Source organism: Carassius carassius, chromosome 2 (genome assembly GCF_963082965.1).
Source record: "Carassius carassius chromosome 2, fCarCar2.1, whole genome shotgun sequence".
Classification (NCBI taxonomy): Eukaryota; Metazoa; Chordata; class Actinopteri; order Cypriniformes; family Cyprinidae; genus Carassius; species Carassius carassius.
This window is the reverse complement of record NC_081756.1, coordinates 31,669,821-31,694,012: the sequence shown is the minus strand read 5'-3', so window position 1 is coordinate 31,694,012 and position 24,192 is coordinate 31,669,821. Positions and strand designations below refer to the sequence as shown.

Here is a 24,192-nt window from a genome sequence, read left to right as displayed (position 1 = left end):
TTTACCAACGATGGTACACTGTAAAGAGTAAAACAAGGATTATTGTAGTACGTTTTAAAGAAAATGTAATTTTCTACTTTCTACTTCAAAATTTCACATTTATTCCAGCATTTTACTTGCAGTTTTTTAGTTATTAATTGTTAAATTTACTAGCAATTTCTAAGTAAAATATGTTTCTATTCAAAAGAAATTTCAGTGTGTTATGATGGTCAGTATATGTACTATATGTAAGTACAAAGGTTTTTAGTAGCAGCGTGGCCTTGCTAATTCAGCAGAAAAGGACTGGTATATTAACCAGTTTTATGTATTTATTGTTTGTTTGTTTGTAAATTAACCTGTAATATTAGTTATTTTGTTTATTTTGCAAGCGTTTACATTTTTCTGTATTTTTACAGAATTATTCTAGAATATATTATTTAAAAAAGACCATATTTTATTACAGTGTATAAAAAAGACAAAATGATGAATAAATACATAAGACATTAAAAGTTTGTTCTTTAAAACTTAATCCGTCTGTAGTAAATCTGCAAGTCCCACCAGAGTATGAAACACTCATTTTGTGCAAGTGGAGAAGCTGGACTGATGCCACATGCAAGGAATGTGCAAAGACACATGGTCTCACATCTGCTGTCTGCCCCCCCCCCACCCCACCTGTGCTACACCACGCTGAACGCTGTCCAGCACACTCTTCAAGCTCATCCACCTGACTCCAGTCTCCATGCTTAGCAGACAGGTGTCTATAATTAACTAATCTGTTCCAAACCTCTCTAATCCCTCATAGATAGACATGGTTCACACACACATATTCTCATGTGAAAGTACTGCATGTACACAGAGTGTCAATTTTAAAACCTCACGTGCATGTATTCTGTTATACAAGTTTGTTCCTATACATATTTGCATTGGAAACCTAAGGCTTTAAATGACCTTGATTTTGTGGTCTGGTGTTGATGTGCAATAATATGCATCTCTAGAAATCTGAACTTGATATTGTACATGATTAACAAATAATATTTTGTCTAAATCAGATTTTCCTTGAATATGTTATGGGGCAAATGGCACTGCTCATTAGGAAAGGTTAACTACAATTACTACAGTTCTCAAGGGTCATGCAGCTTGATTAAGTAACACCAGCATGTGCTGCATCACATGTGTGATGTCTGCATGTGCATCAGATGTGTGATGCAGATATTTGACCTAAGGTACATCAAAACATGCACAATCCACCTAAAAAGGAAAGTTAATTTATATGCAACTTTGTAATGAATGATTACTTGTATTAATAAAAAAAAAACAACAACACTTGAATTAATTTAATTTTGGTTAAAAATGGTAACTGTTAGACATTCCATGTTCCATGTTACATCTGCTAGTAATAAATTGTGAATATTTTGATGCAACTAACTCTAACCAAACCCTATTCCTAACCCTATACGCATGTTACACAACAACCTATTTTAAGGCACCTTAAAATAAAGTGTAACCCCAAAAAATGATGATTCGAGTAACTGATTCAGGTGATAAAATCTCCAATTACATAGGTCATTTAGACTCGAGTGCAGACTTTTCTCACTCAGTGGTTTCAGATGTGAGATAATGGAGGATCAAGTAAGAAAATTGACAGGTCTGTACCAGCCTTGACAGCATCACTGAGGTCAGTGGTCTGTGTTACTTATAAATCATGCATCATTGAGAATAAATGAGTAAATTTCAAGATAAATTCACCATAATGAAACATGATATGTTACAAGAAACCTAAAGCTGAACCAGTGCTACAAGTTGTGTGCAGACATAGATGACATGGCGCTGGGAAGAGATATGTTATTGTTGTATGTTATTTTTGTACAATTGAAAGACGCATTTCTATGACTAAAACTAAAAGATTACATTAACTATATTGTTTGTGTGACACCACAGGACTATTTCGAGTCACAATGAAATGGAAGTAGCTGTGCGCAGATCTTTTTTGAAACAGATTTTAAGATGTGGCCCTTGCACTCAACCATGAATTCAAGCTTGCAGTCGAGGTTTACACAAACTGAATTATTGGAGAAGTTCAGTGTTCAACACCACTGTTGTTTTCACCAGAAGATCATGTATTTTTTTTTTTTTTATTAAACATACACATGGATGAATCATTCACAATAAGATGTGTAATATGCATTTTAAAATAATCATGCTAACTTTAAGTATACTTCAACAAGCTAAAAGGTGATTCAAACTGGTTGAATAATTGGTTAAATAAATAATTTATTAAAATTGACTACAAAAAAATTATAAATGGTTACTAAAATTACTGTGAATTTAAAATAAATATTACCATTTAATATTTGTTGGGAAAAGTTCACATCTGTATTATTTGTTAAGTTTTGAGTATTGCCTCTACACAATCAGAAAAAAGGTACAAAAGCTGTCACTGGAGCAGGACCCTTGGAAAAGGTACTAATATGTACCTTTTTGGTACCAAAATGCAGCCTTTAAAAAGGGTACAATGGTGTACCTTTTGAAAAGGTACCACCCCAGTGAGCTTTTGTACCTTTTTTTGTGTATAGTGCCTTATGCACACATTGTTCACTGTAAATTACTTTATTATAATCCTTTACTGCAGGATTTAAGTGCAACCACTCCACAACCACCCACAATGCAATAGTTTCACATGCTATGCTTAGTCAGCGTAAATAAATTCTGCAATGTTTGTCATTACTGACACGCTTTTCACAATTCTCACTAAATGCATTTAACGACTGTTTGCAAAGTATGAGTCAACTGAGTACATAAATGAAGCATGTTTACAAAGAAGAAAGACTTTAAAGCTGAATCTTTGGATAAAGCAATATTTCACTCTTATTGTTCCTCAGATTATCTTGCAAAAAAGTTAAACAGACAAACCTAGAAACCATAGACATAAACATATACAGCTCTGCCTAGACTTGCAAAACTTTAAGAAACTTACTGGATCCCTTTTCACTATTAACATTCAACAGATTGTCTACATTCATAACAAACACACACAGGGCTGTCACAAACTGGCGCGGGGTCCAGTGTGAGGTAGGGTGTGAGGCCCCCCTCGGTCCATTCGTGTTCCACTGGGTGGGGGGAAGGTTATGGGGTTGGTCCCCTTCTGTCTGCAACAGTTGCAATTCCCTAAGGACGGTGCATCCAATAAAACAACCCCCCCACACCCCCACCCACCCACACACACACACACACACACACACACACACACAAGTAGATACATGCACAATCAAAAGGTCAGGATCCTACCCTGCAGATTATAGGTAACAGATTAGTTTCTACACCCTCTATTTTCAGACACACACCATCACAGAAGAGTGTGGAAAACAGAGAACAACCCCCAGGGAATTTCTGTCATCCTAAACAGTGCATTTTGAATTGCTGAGAGATTACTCTGTTAGTTTGTCTGTATAGTACATATCCATGAAATAATATACATGTATATAATTTTATATTTATTATTATACGTTTTAGATTATTTTTATGAGACATGAATATTAGAATGATTTCTGAAGGATCATGTGACACTGAAAATTGGAGTAATGGCTGCTAAAGAATTCAGCTTTGCCATCACAGGAATAAATGAAATTCAAAAATATATTAAATTAAAAAGTAATTATTTTAAATAGTAATAACATTTCACAACATTACTTTTTTGATCAAACAAATTTAGCCATAAGAGAAAAACAAACAAACAAAAAAAATCTTACTGACTTTTGAATGGTAGTGCATGTATACTGTACATTTTGATTTGAGAAAGCTCTACATTAAATTCTTACAGCATCAGTGCTCAACATTAGCTACTGTATGTTGCAGGTTTGATCCGTGAATAAGTCATGAGATATCCATGAGATATCAACAGTGTGTCCTTATGAGGGCACTTAACCTCAGGATACCTAAGGGGGCCGTCCTTGTAAGTGTACTGTAATCTTTGGGTGAAGCAGGATAAATGACAACAAGGAACATTTGTATAAAACAATAAATACAACATGGTGTTTCTCAAATTGGCATTTATTTAAAAGCCTTTTGAATAATAAATACACTGTCCCAGTTTTAGTTGTCAAGGGCTGCACTAAAGGCAAGTGTAAATACATATTGACTGTGTAAAAAGTATAAGCAAATTGGATTGTGAAACATCCTAAAGAGAGAGCAAAGACAAGCTAAGGCCTGCAAACCCAGTGACTGAATTCACATGGAACGCTTCCTCTTCATTTTACCATGCAAAAACATATCCTCATACACACGCAAGGCCATGAAGTAGTTGTGAAATCCCAAGTTTCACACTTTTTTCTTATCAATTAACTTTTGATTTTTGACTTCTCTAATGTGATTTTTGCCAAACAATTTCTGTCAAATGAATGTGAAATCGCAAAGGACAAATGCGAGATGTATCATCTCCATTTTCTATGATCTGGGACATGGAAAATGCTACACTACAAATCACGCTATAATATAAGATCTAGAGCTCTATGTAATGTTCTTTTCAATCCAGTTTTTAAAGTTGACTACCAGTGTGTACATATCTGGATTATAGTCCTGCAGATCATATTGGAAGCTCACTAGCCCCAGCAGTTCCCAAGCATAATGAGAATCAGTGTCCTCCTGCCCTAAAGTGGGCTGGGAGTCAGCAAAGGATGAAATTATGATCCCTCCGGTTTCAGAAGAGCATATCCTGGATGGGCTGAGTGGATGTTGTCAGTCATACTGATCGGTACACCATGTTTGCTGAATTGCCCTTCACACTTCACCACATCGGCTAATTCAATCAGCCTAGTCCGGGCTGCCTCTGAGTCTGTGTGTGCCCTGTGCTGGCCTGCTACAAGCCGGCCAGTGAGGAAGTCCTGCTTTGTAGTGACCTCTCCTCCCTGCCGATATGGCAGGCACACAGGGGACACACACTCACTGATTCGAGCTTTGTCCACCAGCTTCAGCATGGTCAAGTCAGAGTCTAAAGCCACGGTCACATTGCACTTTTTGCTCCACTGACTTCCATTTATACGCATGTGAATGCGTCAGACCGGAAAACGAATTCCAATTTACCGCATACTGGAAGAGAGTGAGTACCTGTTGTGTGAGTGAGTGAGTTCTGGCACAAATTTCCAATTTAATCATATTATCAGTGAGTGCAAGCTTTGGAAAAATAAAATGAGTGTTATCGATTATTGGAATAATAATGTAATTTTGCTTTGTTAGTCTACATCTGTCAAGGTTATTAGAATATTTGCAAATAAGAAAACCGGTTCAACAATTTGCTGTAAATGTAAAATTATATATATTTGAAAATAGGAAAACAGAAGACTTAACATGCTGTAAATGTGTTAGTGCTTCCCCCACCTGGTGTACAGGAGAAATGACGTCCACTTCACTTGCTTGTCTTTAGGCAAGACTGGCAAGCATTACCTGAATGCTTGAGTAGCACTGAAACACACTCATATTCTATGCTGGTGTACACATGGTGGAAAATTGGTGGCAAATCTCCCCAAAACAGGAAACGCTTTCTCCAATGTGTCGGCTTCAGTCCCTCTCTGAATGGATGCGGAGTAGAGACTGCCGCTCCAGGTCCCATTCTTCTGGCATGTTCTTTTTGAGTCTCCACTGAGAATATATACATATTGTTACAGAAATATTCATTGTGGAGTTGTGGTGGAGGTGGACAGTCTTTTATGATTGCTTCTGTACTTCAACAGTAGAAGGGGTCACTAAAATTTGCAATGATCCAATGATCCTTTTTACTAACAAAACAGATTTTTAGAGCATTGCTTACATTTAAAAGACTTTTATTTTTCATACATTTTAAAATACTGAAAGGACAAAATAAAAGATGATGTTCTGTGATCTCAAGTTCAAAGAAGCCTGACTCAGGCACACATGCACACCTGACTTTGATTGTAAGCAGCTTAGTCAAAGGGTCTTATACCAAAAACAGTTGTCATCAGCATACCCTTTGTGCATACAGGAGCACTTCCACTCCAAGTGCCATTGGGAAGACATGCCTGCTGAGATGTCCCTTAATATTGTATGGTTTATATCAAAGAAACTGAACCGAAGTGAGGAAGTCATCTTCCTTGCACTGCAGGAAGAGATCTCTGTGTGCAGGCTTCTTGGAAAGTTGCAAAGAAAGGTGGTGCTTGTCCTTGTGAAAAGCAGTACAATATTATGACACATTAAAAATTCAACTAAATTTTTTGCTGAGAAGTGAGTTTAAAGTAATCTCTCCACAAGAGAGAAATCATAAAGCCCACTCAGCAAAAACATCTAAAAGCCACAAAGAGGTCCATAAAATTAGAGAAAACATATACATATGTTCATAAAAGGAAAGGAGCTGTGTGCTTCAGGATTTGAAGACCAAATAATTATGAATTAATTAATTGCTAACAAAATATACTCAAAAATAAGTAAATAAATGAATAAACATGTAATAAACAAACAAATAAAATTAGCTAACTATTGGTTGATTTTGTACCGGAGACTTCCTGGAATGTAGCAAAAAAAAAAAAAAAAAACACACACTGCATAGTTCTTGAAGTCACGAAACGAATGCGCAGAGTTTCCAGAACTTCGGATTGGTGAAGAGCTTTCATCCCCACAGTATCTGCCAATCACAGGCGACGTCAGACTGTTGCCATCCCGCACCTCTACATAGTCATATACTGTAGTCTCCAGGCTAATCATTGAGAGCCTGAATACATCTGAACATTGAGAAACTGTATTGTGACAACATACTGAACATATTTGCAATATAATAGCTTCTTCAAGCTGATTCAATTGAAAATGTTTAAACCACAAAATATTATTTATTAGCTTTGTAGCATTTACAGTAGATACCAGAGTTCTGTCATTGCTCCTTTGCCAACCTGTAGTGTCCAATGACATTTGCCATTGATTGGATAGCTTTACACATGTATGCAATATAAATCCATATTATGAACTGCTAAGAATGAAAAAAAAACACTTGCAGGTCTTCTTAAGTTCAAAACGTCTAACAAAGTTGTGTTTCCTCTTACCCTGGTGAAGGATGCAGTGCTCACACTCATCCAGAGCGTTTCGTCAGAAGGGTACAGTGTAGCCCACTTTCGTTCCCTGAGATGGTCAATTACATGAAATCTGCTCATACTCACAGCAGGTATGGCACATTGCATTCCACTGTGGGCTGGGACACTTATCCTCCTGCAACCTATAAACTAAATCAAGCAGACTAGAACACGGAATTCATCTAGAATTCATGTGATTGACATTAAATGAATGGTGCCTTTTTAAAATGAAGTGTTCACTGTGATAAGTTTCATTTGGCATGTTAGAGGAAAAGTAAATTTATCTTCCAATTCAGTCAGGGAAAGCTGATATTGTGTCTGATATTGGAATATTGTGCCATGCCAAATGTTATAATGCTGTAGACAACCAAGTCAAAAAAGTAAATTTGCTGAAACTCTACTCACCGCTAGGTCATCGAAGATGTAAATGGGTTTGTTTCTTCATCGGAACAGCTTTTACATTTAGCGTTACATCACTTGCTCCCCAGATAGCAAGCAACTATTTAAACAATGTTAAGTCAATGTTGATGTGTCAACGTGCTGCACAGAGGTGGGTAGTAACGAGTTACATTTACTTCGTTACATTTACTTGAGTAATTTTTTGGGGTAATGAATACTTTTCGGAGTATATTTAAAGATGGGTACTTTATACTCTTACTTGAGTAAATTTTTGGGGAAAAATCTGTACCTTTACTTTGTTACTGTGTGTTACGCTCCTCTCGTTACTTTATCTTAATGCAATAAATGTTATAATGCTTCAGTTTATTCCAAACGCGCCGTCTACTTTTCTCTGGGCAATGAGCGATGCCCATTCGCGAATGATTCATTCTTTTGAGTCAATTCTGTTCAAAGGCTTGATCAAACCAATTGGCAAACGAGTGAATTGGTTCATGAATCAGTTTGAATGAGTCGTTCAGTTCCCTGCCGCACGCGCTGAGCGTCTGAAGTGGTTCACTCGGAGTTGTAACGTTTAAGAACAGAAAGAGCGTTGAAAACGTGGCTGGAACTGCACTGAATTGAAATCTGCAAAGGTTATTATTTGCTAGCGATGGAGATCCTTATTAGATGAACACCACGTGTGCTGTCTACTGTTTAACAGGTAATAACTTGGGCTACATTCGATTACAGTACACGATACCACTGTGACATTAGTTTGTTGTACGTGTGTGGCTTATAACAGAGGGGAGTCAAGTTGAATGCAGCTTCCAAAAGACAAAAAATAGCCGATTAAGATTTTATTAATTTTAATACAATCACACTGGTGCAAGTACGTTCAGCAAGTCATATCATCAGCTGCTAAATTCAGATCTGTGATCGCTTGCTGGCGCTTAGCCAGAGATAGATGCGTTTATACAGCGCTGCGCATTATAACAAATCACACATGATTCTTTTGAGCTTATTAAAGCATTGGCCAATCAGAGGCGTTCAGATGAGTCATCGCTAAAATGCCGGTGCTTCCTTCACTCGCTCACTGACTGAATACCTCTTTCTGGCGAATTCTCTCGCAGGAACAACAAAGTGCAGATGTGTGTACGAATCTTTAATTAAGATATTGATTTCACAGTGTTAACAGTTTCAGTGATTTTAATGGGAGTTTCTGAGAGTGATTGAAATCTAGACTGTCAGTGAAAATTATCTTTAATAATGTAAATGTTATTTTCTCTCTTTCTGAACAATGAAAGATTAGTAGCAATATTTATATCACATTAACTTTCAATGTTAAATTCACATTTAATATAAAGTCAGTCGTATTAAAAATATGTTATGGCATGACACCTATATCTGTTACTTAAGTAAACAGACAGGGTTTTATAATAAATTACATAAATTGGAGTAAAGGCTGATGAAATATATACATTTATACACGCACACATACATTACATACATTTTATCTATATATCTAAATAAAAATAGGCTCAGTATATATGACCCAAAGTAACTAGTAACTAACTACTTGAGTAGATTTTTTTATCCGATACTCTTTTACTCTTACTCAAGTAACTATTCAAGACTAGTACTTTTACTTTTACTTGAGTAAATATTTCTAGAAGTACTTTTACTTTTACTTGAGTACAGTTTTTGGGTACTCTACCCACCTCTGGTGCTGCATTGATTAAATGTTACAAAGTGGTGTTGGTTCAGTCTCACTTTTGCAACTGCAGCATTACACTATGATTAATTCAACATCACTACTGTTGAATTAACATTGAAATGAACAAAAATAATCAATGGTAATATTATTGAATCAACATTACACTATGATGTTGATTCTACATCACAGCTGTTAAATCAATATTAAAATTAACCAAAAAATTATCAATGTTGATGTGAGGTTGGTTTTAAATCACTTTTGTTGAAACATTGAAAATACAATTGAAATGTCATCATAATATAACGTTGCCATCTGATGTAAGTTAATGAGGAAATAACAAATATTTCTGACCATTTGAAAGTTTTGGGAAAACCTTTTCAAACATAAATGACACCTTTCCAGCAGTTGGGTCAAATTATTTGATTTGACAGATCATTAATGTGCTAACAAGTATGATTCGCCGGTTTAAATTTCTCAGCACAAAATAATCGAACAATATTTATACGCTTCAAAATCAAATGAAAGCACTATGGCAAAGTGGCCAATCTCTCCACCAAAGTTTATCTCCAGCCCTAATTAAACACACCTGAACCAGCTAATCAAGATCATTAGGATCAATGAAAGCTTCCAGTCAGGTGTGTAGGAGCTACACTCTTCAAGAAGAGGAATAAACCCCTCTATGGCCATTGTGTAAATCTCATTTTCTAAGAAACTACATGACAAGCTTCTCTTGTAGAACGACAAGTTTCTCTTTCTTCCCAGGAATATGTATTATTATCTGATTAAGCAGTAATCAAAGAGCAGGGCATAAGAAACAGGATCCCATGTCAGGTGATGATCCTGTCAACTACAACTAAAGCCCCTTTCATACATATTGTACAGTCTTTAAATTGCAGGTAGGGTAAATTAGAGTTAAAAGATCAGGGCTGCGTTCAGCCCCGACAAAAATGGTGCAAAACATTTATTTATTTTTATTTTATTTTAAACAGAAACGGTGGTGCATTGAACACCCTGTTCTGATGATGCTAGAGTTGCAACTTTGGCAGCTGAGAAGGCCATTCTTTGTGTTCTTTTTGAATTTTCAGAGCCTGATGAAATCGATATAAATACTTGTTTAATACTGCAAAATACACTCGATGTTACAGTCACTGGCCTTGCCGTTCAGAATAAAAGAGAACATCCCAATCGAGTGAAGGGATTTGTGCAAACTGTGGTTCCTAATTATTGTGATCCAGCATTTACCTCACATTTCAAGAAGAAAAGACAAATCATTTCAGGTGAAGGATAATCCACTTCTTACCTCCTGTTATGATCTATATGACCTTATTATTTTTATTGTGAGTATTAGGCTTATCATTATTGCTTATCAATGTTGTTGTGCTATGATATTGTAAAATTCACCATTATATAATCAGAGGAGTATAGAAAAGTTTATGAAAGTGTCACTCCATAATACAATAGCAAAATATATAAATATCTTTAGTATTTTTATGTTACATTAATCACTATTTACCATACCTTCCTAATGAAAGGATATGGACCAGAAGACATGGCAATTACTAAATGATATTTAGACAGACTTAAAGAAGTTCCAGATCTATACTTGTGCTCTTATTATTTTAGTTATTTTTCCTTTAATGTTAATAAAGGTGCAAACAATACACTTGCTCATGAATTTATTTTGATGTTAATTACGTTGTGCAAGCTGTCTTTTTAATACTGCATGGTTTATATACATGTTGCTGGTGATTGGGTTATGTTTGACACACCACCAAACAAGAGAAAATGCATCTCAAACCCTGTTTCTAGTAAACATGTCATTCAAACCAAATACCATAGCAAAACGGTGCACACCGGTTTGAGCTTGAACTTGCCCTAATTCTACTATTGAAACTGTTCTAATCAGTTGCAACATTGCTAAAACTGTAACCTACCCCGCTGCTTCAGTTTTTATGTCAGCAAGATTCCTGTCTGTGTCTTGCTGTCTTTGAGTTCACAAAAAATATTCCTAATATTCATTTCCTCATACATTTATATAAATGGTTTTTCTAATTTGTGAGAATGTCCAAAGAGATTTATGCATGTCAAGCACATGCTTCCAGGTTTACTAAACAATAAACAGAACTGAACAACACAAAGACAACTTTTGAATATTTAAACAGAATTATAATTTTCAGCAAGTATGAAAAGAGTCAACTGGTACTTAAGAAACACTTATCTAAAGCTGACCTTTAAAACATACGTATGTACTTTAATGGAATGCGACCTGCAGAATAACTTTAAGTGGTGTTAAAGGACTAAACATACAGTCGTATAAACATATTTTCCAGTGGCTGTGGGATTTAAATTACACACTGCATTGCAATAACAGTGTCTGTGACCGAAACACAGCCATTACTTTTTAAAGTAAATGTTCTTGCAAAACTCTTAACATTTGGCCAAGATGCTCCAGTGCTTAAAAACTGAAGAAGATAAAGAAAGAGAGGGAGCGGACTAGCATGGTATCCACACTTAGGGGGACATCCATATCCCTGTAGTCACAGCCAGCTGGCCTGAGGGAAAGAGCATTCTTCTGCCAAGACTTCTGTTGTGTCAAATGAGCTCCTGCAACATGAGGCCAGTGATTAGAAGCCCCAGTCTCTCTGTCTTTCCTCTCCCTCTCCCTCTCCCACTCCCTCTCTCTCTTCCCTTTCTCTTACTCTCTCTCTCAGTTCTGAGAACTCTCTTTCATTTGCTCTCTCTCTCTCTCTCTCTCTCGCTCTCTCTCTCCCTCTCCCTCTCCCTCTCCCATCTGTTTCTCCATTTGCCTGCTCCATTTGGATTATTTTCTTTACATGTAGACTTTCAGCCTTCTGCTGCAACTTTCACTTTTGATATGAGAAAAATATTTGTTTTTCTCTAAGATGGGTGTTACACAGACAGCTGGTTGGTAGAATGGTTGAGCGGGATAGACTGAAGAGGGAAACATTTCCCCCATTTGTTTTGAGTTTCCATATTCTTAACTGCTCCCAAATACACTCATTCTGTCTGAATGAAAAGAAAACCGCTTCTCTTATGACTGTGATGATTAACAAATGTGTCACAAGGAGAAACACATTATAACATTATCCCGCTTGTAAACAACATTTGATCTCACCTACAGTATCAATATTTATAATTAGACAGGTAGTGTATAATGATAATTTTGTTCAAGACAAGATCTCAATATCTCTGCAACTGTTTTCCGGTTTATTTTTTATTACTGCATTTTTCCACCCTTTCTACACCATACAGTATACATTTTCCATATAAACCCTCCTTTTCATTCTCTCCAAACATTAAAATCAGCACCAAAATCCATATACCACTACATCTTTGCATGTTTATGATTGTGAGCATATTGAAAGCTAATATAAGATGTTTATGTCACCAGAATATTTAGCAGTTTTACAACTATATGTCATATTGAAGTATAGCATCAATGTAATGACGGAACTTGTGTCCAGCAGCAGGCAAATAGCATATGTGTATAATACATTTAATAGTTAGTTAATTTTGTTTCTTAGGGGTTGTCAGAGATGTTTTACATGCAACGCTGACATTTAATTTGTTTCAGCTGTGGAAGCTAAATATAAACAAAATTCCACAGAAAGGAGAGTGTCTAAAACATATTTTTATAGAAACATCTCTTTCCAGACTTAGTGTTTCTCTTGGACAAATATTAATGAATTTTGAAGGACATTTGAACAATTTTGTTTTCGTTTATCACAAACTTTTTAGTTCTGTTCAGGGGTAGTCACACTCTATCAATGTCTAAGCAATATTGGATTATATCTTTGCACAGCAGGGAATGATAGCAGGAGACTGTAATAACTTATTGAAAACCTAGACTTGCCTCTGGATGTTTTGAGTTAGAGTCAACTACCAAACAACAAACATTCAAGAACCGTTGCTGATGGTGTCTTCTACTTAGCATCTCTTGCTCAAGGGCAGTCTGAAGGGAAAAAGGGCTTCTCTCTAAAATATTCATGGACATTCTGGACAAAGTTTGCTAAAATGTGCATTTCCAATGAAAAGGAACATTGAGGTAACATACACTTTGGTAATTTGCCACTTTGGCACACCCTCTGTTCGGCTCTGCAATATTTATTCCCTATATTTTAATGTTGATCCTTTTTATACCACCTACGTCACTATTATTTGTTGCACTCACAAAGTAAAAGCTGAATGGACCATTAAATGTATTTAAATATAGCAAAATGGAAAATGGAGTGAAGTGTCTGCATAATGTGAGCTTTTGTGTACAAAAAGAAGTAATAATTAATAAACGACAAATTGCCTATGATGTCCCTTGTTTGTAAGAACCTTTGGATAAAATTTGTTTGTTTTTTTTAGATTGCCAAAATCGTACAATAAACCTTATTATTCTTATTATTTGCTTTGCAAAATCACAATTAGAATACCTGTCTAAGTGATTAATATGATTCTTCTGATTGTTGGAGCCGGCCCAGTAGTGATTAAGCAGTCTGTAACAGACAGTCTTTTTAATTATTTATTAAGGTGTCTTTTTTTTTTTTTTTTTTTTTTTTTTTTTTTGAGTTGTCAGTCAGGGGTCTTTCTTTCTTCAAAAGAACAAGCACCTGCCAACAAAAGAGGACATTCCACATCGGCTGCTGCACTGATCTCAATGAAATCCTGCAGCGGGCCGAAGCTGCCTCCGGATCAACCTTCCTCGTTCTACTGGACTTGTCTGATGCATTTCAAACTAATGATGTAGAGCTTATGCAACATGACAAAACCTGTTCTCAAAGACCAGCTCACAGTCTCTCTACCATTCTCCTTTCACACAAATTTGCCAGGATGAAAGAACAACACCTGTAGCCCAACCTAGCAAAGACAGGCCCCCTTGTCAACCCTTCCAGTCATAAAACATGACAACATATCAATACAGATAGGCTTAATTGGTTTTCTTAGACCTTCTAGCAACTTCAACACGTTTCAGTGCAGACTTGTTATCTGCAGTGAAATAGGTATATATTTAATTTTTTTTTTTTTTTAAAGATGAACTGCTGTTAGTGTATATTCATTAAATAAATACATGTTTTAAACATTTCATGTATTTCAAAAACATGTATTTTCTGCTGCAGCTGACAACTACTCGGTTATTTTTGGTTCTTTGTCATTTTGCATTATTTGATGTTTGATTCATCCTGGGTTACTTTTTAAGTCATACTCCAGGGTTCCCATACACATTTATGAGCATGTGGACTCTTCTAAAATGGTGCTTATCCCATATTCAGAATTTGTGCTATGCATTTAACCCATCCAAGAGCACAGTACGCACACAAAGTAGTGAAAAATCACACTCTGAACATTTTGCTGCAGCACCCAGGGGGCAATTAGGGGTTTGCTATTATGTCACGACTACCCTATAGATTGAAACACGCTTAATGGTCTGGCTTTGTTCCGCTATAACACCATCCCATTTTGGGGACCACCAAACTAGTATCTTGCACCCAAACCACAACATATCTCAGTCTTCTCAGCAGGGGCAAAGCTCCAAAATTAGTTTGTGTGCATTCAGGTGAAGAGTGACAGAATGGTGGCAGGGGGAGGATTAGGCAAAACACCTGCAGCTTTTTCATGCTCCTGGCCAGACATTTTGGGAACATGATGGTAGGATCTGCTCACAAATGACAAGACATCCCATAATGTTGTGATATTGCCACACCATTTCAATTTTTAATAAAAAAATAAATATCATTGTTGAAAAAAAATGCATTATTTAAAGGTGTATTTTTTAACCGAATTGTGAATTGCCTTTTTTTCCATAGTGTTTTGGAGAATAAGGTAATTAGGACGTCACTTAATAAACTGCACTCTGATTGGATGAATTCTTCGTGACAGATAGGTTTTGATCTTCAGTGCATGTGAGCATATCAGCTTAATTATATGTTAATTTTTTTAATTGCTAATTTCTTAATTATATATTATATATAGTTTTCCATGTGTAAAACTTTTTAATCAGCAAAAGTTAGCGAGTGCACCCTTAAAGGGATAGTTCACCTTCAGTTGCTGGTTCCCATTGACATGCATAGTGTTTTTTTCTTCCTTTATTTCATGCTATGCAAGTCAACGGGAGCCGGCAACGGAAGGTGAACTATCCCTTTAAGTAACAACCGGCCCGCCAACTAATCACGCCATGCAACTGATACTGTAGGTCTCCAGAGACCTCATGGCTTTAACTTACTATGCAAATAAATGCTGCTGTTGATAGAGAAGTTTGTAAATATATCAAGTCCGAATAGTTTCCTGTGCATTTACCAAAAAAGTCTAAACATCCTCGTCTAACATTTTCGTCATTCGCATCCCCCCTGGAGAAATATGAAACCACATTTGTCAAGTCTCACGATCTGATTCTGGTCACATGGTTCGCGCCCATGAGACCGGAGCTACAACGAACGCTGGAAGAGTTTGGGAGGAGAGGCAGGGAACAACGCATAGGAGAGGAGAATTCATAATGATTATATTTCAGCCATAGAAGTGTAAGAAGAGGTCAATGGACAGCGAAATGGACTAAAATGCGTTTTGAAATCATGAACGCTGGCAAGATTCAATTATGCGCCTCACTTTGTATGTGGCTTGGAATAGTTACCTGGACAGGAAATGTCAAATTTCATCTTTGGTCTGTATTTGTCCAACATTCCTCTGAACGAGACGTTGTATTTTCTGTTTTAAACGAGCAGCTAAATGTGTCTAAAGGATTGCGCGATGGAAAAACTTTCAGTATTCGCTCCCCGGTCACTCGGAATAACGCGATTGAGCACCGGGTCTTCTGGAGCGCGTGGCTGGACAGTCTCTCCACTCGTGTTTTTGGCGTGGAACACGAGAGGACGTGGAGAGAGCAGGTCCGGGACGCTCGGGTGGTTGTACTGGAAGCGGGTTGCGGCAGACCCACAAACCGCCTCGCGACCTTCGCCGACGGCACGAGAGCATGCGTGCGATACGGCATCGACGCGGATCAAGTGCTGGGAGAAACGCTCTCGTATTATCTAGCGGAACTGCTTGGGATTTCCAACCTTCCGCCCTTGGCGCTTTCCAAACTGAACCTGTCCAGTGAGCAGTGGGCAAGTGTGCGAGGAAACATCGAGGCGTTAGAATGGTCGCCAAATGCCATTGTGTCTCTAACTGAGTTCATCCCAAATGTCACTGGAGTGTTCATTCCATTACATTTGCGGAAGCAGCAAGGAGGAGGTCTGCAACTCTCTCCTGAGACGATATCCAACATGACTGTAACATATCTGGTTGAATTAATGCAGTGGAGTGATCTAATCATGTTTGATTATTTAACAGCCAACTTTGATCGAATTGTCAGTCACATTTTCAGTCTCCAGTGGGACGCGCGCGTGATGGAGAGGACCACTAATAACCTTCTCAAAACAATCAATGGACATTTGCTTTTTATTGATAACGAGGCAGGGATTGTTCACGGATACCGAGTGCTTGACCTCTGGGAACGATATCACAGACTGCTGCTGGGTTCGTCGTGTATATTTCGCAGAAGTACAGTCCGGCGCATATCTGAGATGATGCGCTCCGGTGACAGCGCGAAGCTGCTGTGTGAACTGTACCGCGCGAGGGAACCGCTGGCGCGCGAGCTGGGATCTCTTTCCCAAGAGCACGCGCTTACATTGCAGAACAGGATCGATGTCGTTTACAAACACATTCAGCAGTGCACAGAAATCATGTAGACATTTGCGAGCTCAGGTGTTTCTGTTTGTATGCGCTACATGTTGGTCTAAGTTACTGTCTCATATCATTCCAGTGTGAATGTTTAATGCATTAATGCATAATGTGATAGAATAGGGATATTTACACAAGGTTGTTATTGCTTAGTCTATGGGTTGAATCATTCCAGCTCTCCTGCTGGAGGAAAGAAAACGATCTTAAACCAGCTTAAGCTAGTGTAGGCCACTGGTTTCACAGGCTGCTCTTTTGGCTGGTTTTAGGAGAACTTGAGGCATTTTTTGAGTCAGACTGGGAGACCAGCTTTTAAACCAGTTGAGCAGGCAGCAAGCTGGTTTAAGATGTTTTATTTTCATGGGGATCCATCTGGTTAAAATAAATAAATAAATAGGCCTAAATAAATAAAGAGTTGGTGGATCTTAGTCAAAATAAATACAAATAAATAAATAAAAATCAAACATGTTGTCCCTTTATTTCTTAACCTGTGTGATATGTTAGCTGTGTTGATAGGGGACACCGGGGAGCATTGTAGCAAAACATTTTATGTCCTACATTTTAGATGCATCACATATTTTATGCTATTTATTTATCCCTAAACTGTGTAAATGTGTGTCAAGTGTAGAGTGCTGTTTTTACACCACCACACTACCGGGGGAAGTTGCAACACAGAAAATCTACAAAATTTAAAACCTGCCTGTTAATTTATTTTAGTCATTTTTCATAAACATTGGTCTACACTTCATTCAATTTTGTACAAAATCTGTTGGTCCAGTAGAAGTTAATTACAACCCTCTTCATCTGTTCAGCCATGATGCATCTCATTTCTATAACATGTAGATGAGATCTTCTTAGCATTGGTTGAATATGAATAGACCTGACAGAATGATCTATTACTGTCCAATGCAGCCTATTATGAATGCTGAGACAACAATGCGTTTATATATATATATATATTATTCCATCGTCTTTATCAGAAATATTGATCTCCATGACTGATATACTCTATGAAACCCTTCCTGAAATACAATTACATGCATTATTTCCCTAGTTCAAAAGTATTCTTTATTAGAGTTTTTGCCCACATTTATACTGGCAGAGTAGAGTCAGCAAAAGAAAAAGAAAAACTCTTCTTCCCTAACTTGTTTGCAAGAAATGAAAATCTAATATTTTTATTAATATGATTAAATCTGTCAATTATATTCAGTTCCATAAATCAGATGTAATGGAGGCAGGGTGAACTGTGGCTAAATATTAAAGTGAAATCTTTGAGCATGCTTTCATGAGAGCATGACTTTGGAATCTCGTCTCGTCTGCTTAGGGATCGGGAACACTAACAACAAAGTGAGCTTTTTAAATACTTTTCTGTGCCACATGTATTTTAAATAATTCACGTTGGTATGACTTGGAGTCCTATAGCTTATATACAGTCGAGGGAGCAGCAGAAGTGATTAAGTGGAGATCAGAGGTTAAACTAAGGGGAATGTTTATACCAGACCAGCCACCTGCACAATCAGTCACTTTCCATGTCAAACACACCCTACAACCACAGCTAAATATGTTTACTCTTACAGTTTGCAGATCATAAAGTATAACACTAAGTCTACTATACTGGAACTCCAACTGTAGGATACTGGTGATAACATAGTAGCTTTTGAAGACATTGGTTTGTTTAAAAAAATAAATACTTTTATTCAACAAAGGTGCATTAAATCAATCAAAAGTGACAGTGAAGACATACTATTACAAGAGATTTCTATTTCAAATAAATGCTGTTCTTCTGAACTTTCTATTTATCAAATAAACCGGAAAAAAGCAAAAAAATGTAAAGCAGCACAACCGTTTTCAAAATAGACAATAAACTTTTGTATTCCCAACTCTAAACATGAAGCTCAAAAAGTTCTTCTGTATTTGAAGCAAGGCTATAGGCATTATGTAATGGCCTCAGAGACCAGGCCTTCTTCTAGTTTTCAAAGGTCTGTGGTTTTGTGTACTGCAGTAGCTTATTATATTACAGTATATGGAACAGCATGTCGACTATATGGGCTTTTTTAAATATTTCCAAACTTGAACAAAACTGAAACCAATTCCCTGATGTTAGGGTGTCAAGTATGGTTAAAATATTAACCTATTTCCCCCCTCTATGGAACACAAATAATTTACTCTGCCTCCACACAAAAAGCTTTCCCCTCTCTGTACGCCACTAGCACTGATGGAACCAAATAAATTCCATCTATAATAATGACAAATACATGGAGCCGAGCACAAGTGTGAGAAGTCTGAGTTGGAGGGCCATCTATCAACGTGGAACGTGGGAGTTGCAGAATGGCAAAGTGGGTGTAAGCGTGAACTTGTGCAGAATTTAATGACTCTGTTTTTCAGACTTTTCACAACCTTGGCACATGAATGTATTGAGCATTAGTGATTTTTTCTCATTATTTTGTCAGTAAAAAGTATTTTTGTGTCACTTGCCTGTTATAGTAAGGATTTCGAGAGAAATGCTTGCTCGTGAATGCACTATTTGTTGAAGTAAATCTCCTGCTCATGCACACAAACACATGTACACACATGCAATTCATGAGTTGCTATGGAAGAACAGAGGCGAGGCCAAAGCACTCTGTAGCACACTGGCAGTAATTGGCATTTCTCCCTCTATCTCCCCAGGCCCTGTTTTGCTCCCACACTGAGGAAAACGAAAGAGCCATAAAATAAATAGGAGAATGGCACACAGCACATTCCTTCCCCTGTGTTTCCCTCAACTGATCTCAAAGCACATTGAGCTAAGAGGAAAAATGGCACTTTCATGAGCCCCTGCCAGCTCCAAGACACTACTTCCTTCTACATCCCAATGGTTCAGAAAAGATGAAGTCACCCCTTTTGTCAAAAGTAAAGTAATGGCCTCATCCACATAGTCTCACTCCCAAAGCTCTACACATAAGCCCTGGTACTCTTTCATAATACATTCTTACTATAAAGAGATATTTCATTTGTATATTGAAAGAGAGATTTATTTACACTACCGTTCTAAAGTTTTACATGTCTTTGAAATAAGAATATTCTGCTCACCAAGGCTGCATTTTTAATGAATCTTATTTTTTAAATTATCTTAATTAATTGAGGGGGGAAAAAAACAATAATAGTATACATTATATAAAAATATTCTATTTTAAAATATATTATTTTAATATATTTTAAAGTGTAATCAGTGTTGGGGAAAGTTACTTTTAAAAGTAATGCCTTACAATATTGCGTAAGTAACTAAATACGTTACTTAGTTACTTTTTATGGAAAGTAATGTGTTACATTACTTTTGCGTTACTTTCACGTTACTTTTTAAATATGAGCAGAGCTTGATTGTTTTTAATATAAGAAGTTCTATTTATAGCAAATGTAAAAGCCCTTTCACACCAAAAAGTGTAATGAATAAACCTCAGGCTGAAGGAAAAGTAAATTCACGTCTGTACAGTAGAACACAGGAGAAGAAGGTTCAACACTCTTCAGCAATAAAAAAAAAAAACAATGAAGCACAATTCATTTGTGTTATTTAATATATTTAGTTATTGCAGGTTTGCGTCATATTCTGAGTTTGCATTTCACTGTTTTGATTATTTTGATGAATACTAAATCTGTTTTGTTTTTTTGTGAGTGGGATGAATTAATGCACATTCACATTTAGGAGGCTTGTCAGTCAAAAAATGGGAATACAAAGTAACTGGCGTTACTTTTTTGAAAAAGTAACTCAGATATTTTCTTGTAAATTAAAAAGTAATGCGTTACTTTACTAGTTACTTGAAAAAAGTAATCTGATTACGTAACTCGCGTTACTTGTAATGCATTACCCCCAAAACTGAGTGTAATTTACTCCTCAGATGGCAAAGCTGAATTTTTCAGCAGAAATTTTCAGTGTCACATGATGCTTCAGAAATCATTTTAATTGATTCTTATTATTATCAATTTTTAAAGTAGTTGTGCTGGTTGAAACATTTGTGGCAACATTTCTTTTTTCTCTTTACATAATACACATAAGTTACCACATATTTATAAGTTATTATAATAATAATATAAAAATAATTATAATGGTTAAGTCTGTGAAATTAGGTATTACCCACCCTTCTAAGTGGCCAACATAGTCATCTGGGTTTCTTTTATTTTCTTTAATTACGTTATTCAGCCACCAGGTGGCAGTCTATTATAACAAAGTGGACTCCTGCAGACCACCATTGGTGTACCACTCTGCCAGAAAGTAAGCAAAAAATAATAATAATAATAACTAAGATGATTTTTAAGATTTTGGCTGTGAAAATCTTCGTGCATATTAATAATGAAAGCTAAAAAACAGATAATAGATAGGATTCATCACATAGTGGACCATACTTGAGAATGTTAATCCCATAGTATCATGTGTCATTTTGTGTGTCCCTCATCCCCCTCCTCTCCCAGTACCCCCTTGCACCTTGCTCTCAGGAATCTCCAGACAAGGGAATGCCTCAGTAATTCCCTCAGGAGTGTTGATACTTCCTCCGGCATTAAATGCCTTAGAGCACCAGGTGATGCAAATATTTTGTTTTCCCTGTGCCAAGAGTGGTCAGTGTAGTCAATATGCTCAGTCAGGGCTTATTGTAATGGGTAAGACCCCCCACCAAGGGACAGTCAGTATGGACTACCTTTTCACTCTCCCAAACAACAAACATACTTCCCTTTACACAAAAGAGAACAAGGAAGAAATGCTAATCACCTGCCTATCAAACTACCATGTCAAGGCCTAAAACTGGAACACACAGACCAGGCCATGTTTGCAATGTCAGATAAGCAGGGTATAATATTTTATGAGATTACAGTCATTTTACTGTAAAATGCAACCAAATGTATGTCTTTTGTAAGTATTCAAGAGCTTCATTCTGCTCTGTTGGGAGTTTGTAGGCCTGGAGTTTCTCAAATGCACCCTTGACTCTGTCACTAATCTGTGCACTTTACTCAGTCAAATGTTCTGAGCGCCACTTATTAACTTATTCAGTTCACTGCTAGTTCACTCCTGTCATCAAACATGTATTCCAAGCTCAGTGCCGTCTGTGAGCTCATGCAGGACTTTTAAAGATCCCCCATAGGGGAATGGTGAGTGAGCGCCACACTTTCACTTGACAAAACAGCAAACATACCTTCCCTTCATTGCCACACAAAAGATTACAAGCAGGAAATGCTAATCGTCTGCCCATCAAACTATCACAAGTCTTAGGTGAACTGCTCTGTTAGCTGTCATCCCTGCAGAGCTGCTTGGCTTCTGATGGTTTCATCTATCCTCAGAAAGAGACATCCACGGAGGCTCAAACAGTGGCTCAGGCTCCCAGAACAAAAACAGTCCCAGGCTCCAGGGATGTGGGCTCATTATTAGTATGCATGCCGTTGTGTTCTCCCATTGACTTCTGCACTAAGGACAAGGCCAGAAAACCGCTCTTTTATTAAGCAATGGGGAGCTTATCTTATTCATCTGTGAACCGCTCCATTACATATGCAGGCAGACGAATGTTATCTCATTACTGCTGTCTGTTCGTGCATCAAATGTGTAGAATGTGATATGGTCCATGTTGAGATGGAAATTTAGATTATGGCATTGTGTATATTCAAAATATCAAATAAAGTTGAGTCTTAAAGGGACAGTTCACCCCAGAATGAAAATTCTGGCATCACTTACTCATCCTCATGTTGAATGCATGAGATTTTTTTCTTCAGGTTGAAAGCATAAAAGAAGATATTTTGAAGGATTTTTCAACACATTTTTGTCTAAACAATGGAAGTCAGCGGGGTTCAAAACAACACTGGACCCCATTGACTTTCATTGATTGGACAAAAAATGCCTTCTTTTATGTTTCACAGTGGAAAGTCAGTCATGCAGGTTTGGAACAACATGAGACAATGTTTATAGAATTATAGAACTATCCCTATGAATTGTGTGTGGTTCTCTTATAGCTGTTGAAATCAGTATTATTTTAGTATAATTTAGTAGATGTTATTTAGTAATAATATATATAAAAAAAAAAAAAAAAAAATATATATATATATATATATATATATATATATATATATATATATATATATATATATATATATATATTCAGTATTCATTTTAATTTTATCTTAATCTTTAGTAATTTTTCTGCATTGTGCTTTTGTCATTTTATATATATATATATATATTTCTAATGTATTTGTTTTTGTTTATTTCAGCTAGTAAATTTAGAAATTATTTCACTTATGTGCCAAGGCAATATCTCTAATTCTTGTGATGTTTACATTGAATTATTTCAGCTTTATTTCATTTAACAACAAATGTTTTCAATAGTTTTAGGACTTAAGTGACGATAACAATGTTGGTTCACACATCAGGAAACAAGATACATATGAGACTAAGGTGATGTACAAAGTTTTCTGAGCTCTTTCTTCAGATTCTCGACTGTATCTTGTTGTTTTCTTGTTCAACATTGCTTGAAACATTAGTGGATACTTCAGTTTTAGTCTGAAACCAGTGTCTTTATACTCCCATCACAGCAGGCTGTTAATGCGGTGCCTCACACTAATATTAGGCAGGCATGCTCACTCAGTCTCCCTCATTGTGTTCTCGCCTCAATCCAAAAGCTTGAAGTTTTTTTTTTTTGCTTCTCTATTCCTTAATCAAATCCCCCCTTACACCCACCACACACCCAGCCTCAGGCTCCAGAAACGCACAGAGCGGGAGGCAGCACGTCCCTATTCAGACACACACCACCATCCACAAAAGTGTAGCAACCCGCAACCCATCCATCACACTGACACCCCCCTCGGCCACCCTCTCCCCAAAACAAGAGAGGGTTTTGGGGTAGCACACACTCCAAACACCTTCACATGGAGTCCGAACCGCCCGGCCCGCGGCTCCCCTTTGTCCTGTCCCAGCCGGGCCCCCTGCACAATGTAACCGGGCAGGAACAGAGAAAAAAAGGGAGTGTCTGGGCTGAGGCACTGGACCCGCCCTCACCGGCCCTCTTCTCTCTGGTCACCAGCAGCATCTCTTGTGTGAGGCTCTCAGAGGGCTTGGTAAGGCCTGCCCCCCATTGCACTGATACCACAACAATAAACTGGTGTCCATTCACAGTCAGAGTGGCTGTCCTTTGTTGCATCCAAAAATGTCCACAAAAGTGATGCATTGATGTTGAAGAGTCTTAGTTTTGGCTTCTTTTGAAAGTGTCTTAGACTAAGTACTTTTCTTAGCACTGTGTGAAAGTTGTGCTGCTGTCCCACTTGAATCAGTGGTTTTTTCCCACTCCATCAAATTCATGATTACTATTGAAATTTGAGACACAG

At 37.1% G+C, this 24,192-nt stretch overlaps 1 protein-coding gene and 1 pseudogene across 1 annotated transcript; one reads left to right on the top strand and one right to left on the bottom strand.

Annotated features, from left to right (window-relative positions):
* Positions 1–4,010: 4,010 nt before the first annotated feature.
* Positions 4,011–5,018, bottom strand: LOC132098893 (inactive serine protease PAMR1-like; annotated as a pseudogene).
* Positions 5,019–15,340: 10,322 nt separating this feature from the next.
* LOC132097811 (four-jointed box protein 1-like) lies at positions 15,341–17,061 on the top strand. Its single transcript, XM_059503759.1, has one exon. The coding sequence runs from the start codon at positions 15,699–15,701 to the stop codon at positions 16,866–16,868; it is 1,170 nt and encodes a 389-aa protein (XP_059359742.1). The 5' UTR covers positions 15,341–15,698; the 3' UTR covers positions 16,869–17,061.
* The last annotated feature ends 7,131 nt before the right edge of the window (positions 17,062–24,192 follow it).

Excerpts from the sequence above, each read along its gene's own strand:
- LOC132097811 (XM_059503759.1), top strand. The coding sequence starts at position 15,699 with ATGCGTTTTGAAATCATGAACGCTGGCAAGATTCAATTATGCGCCTCA.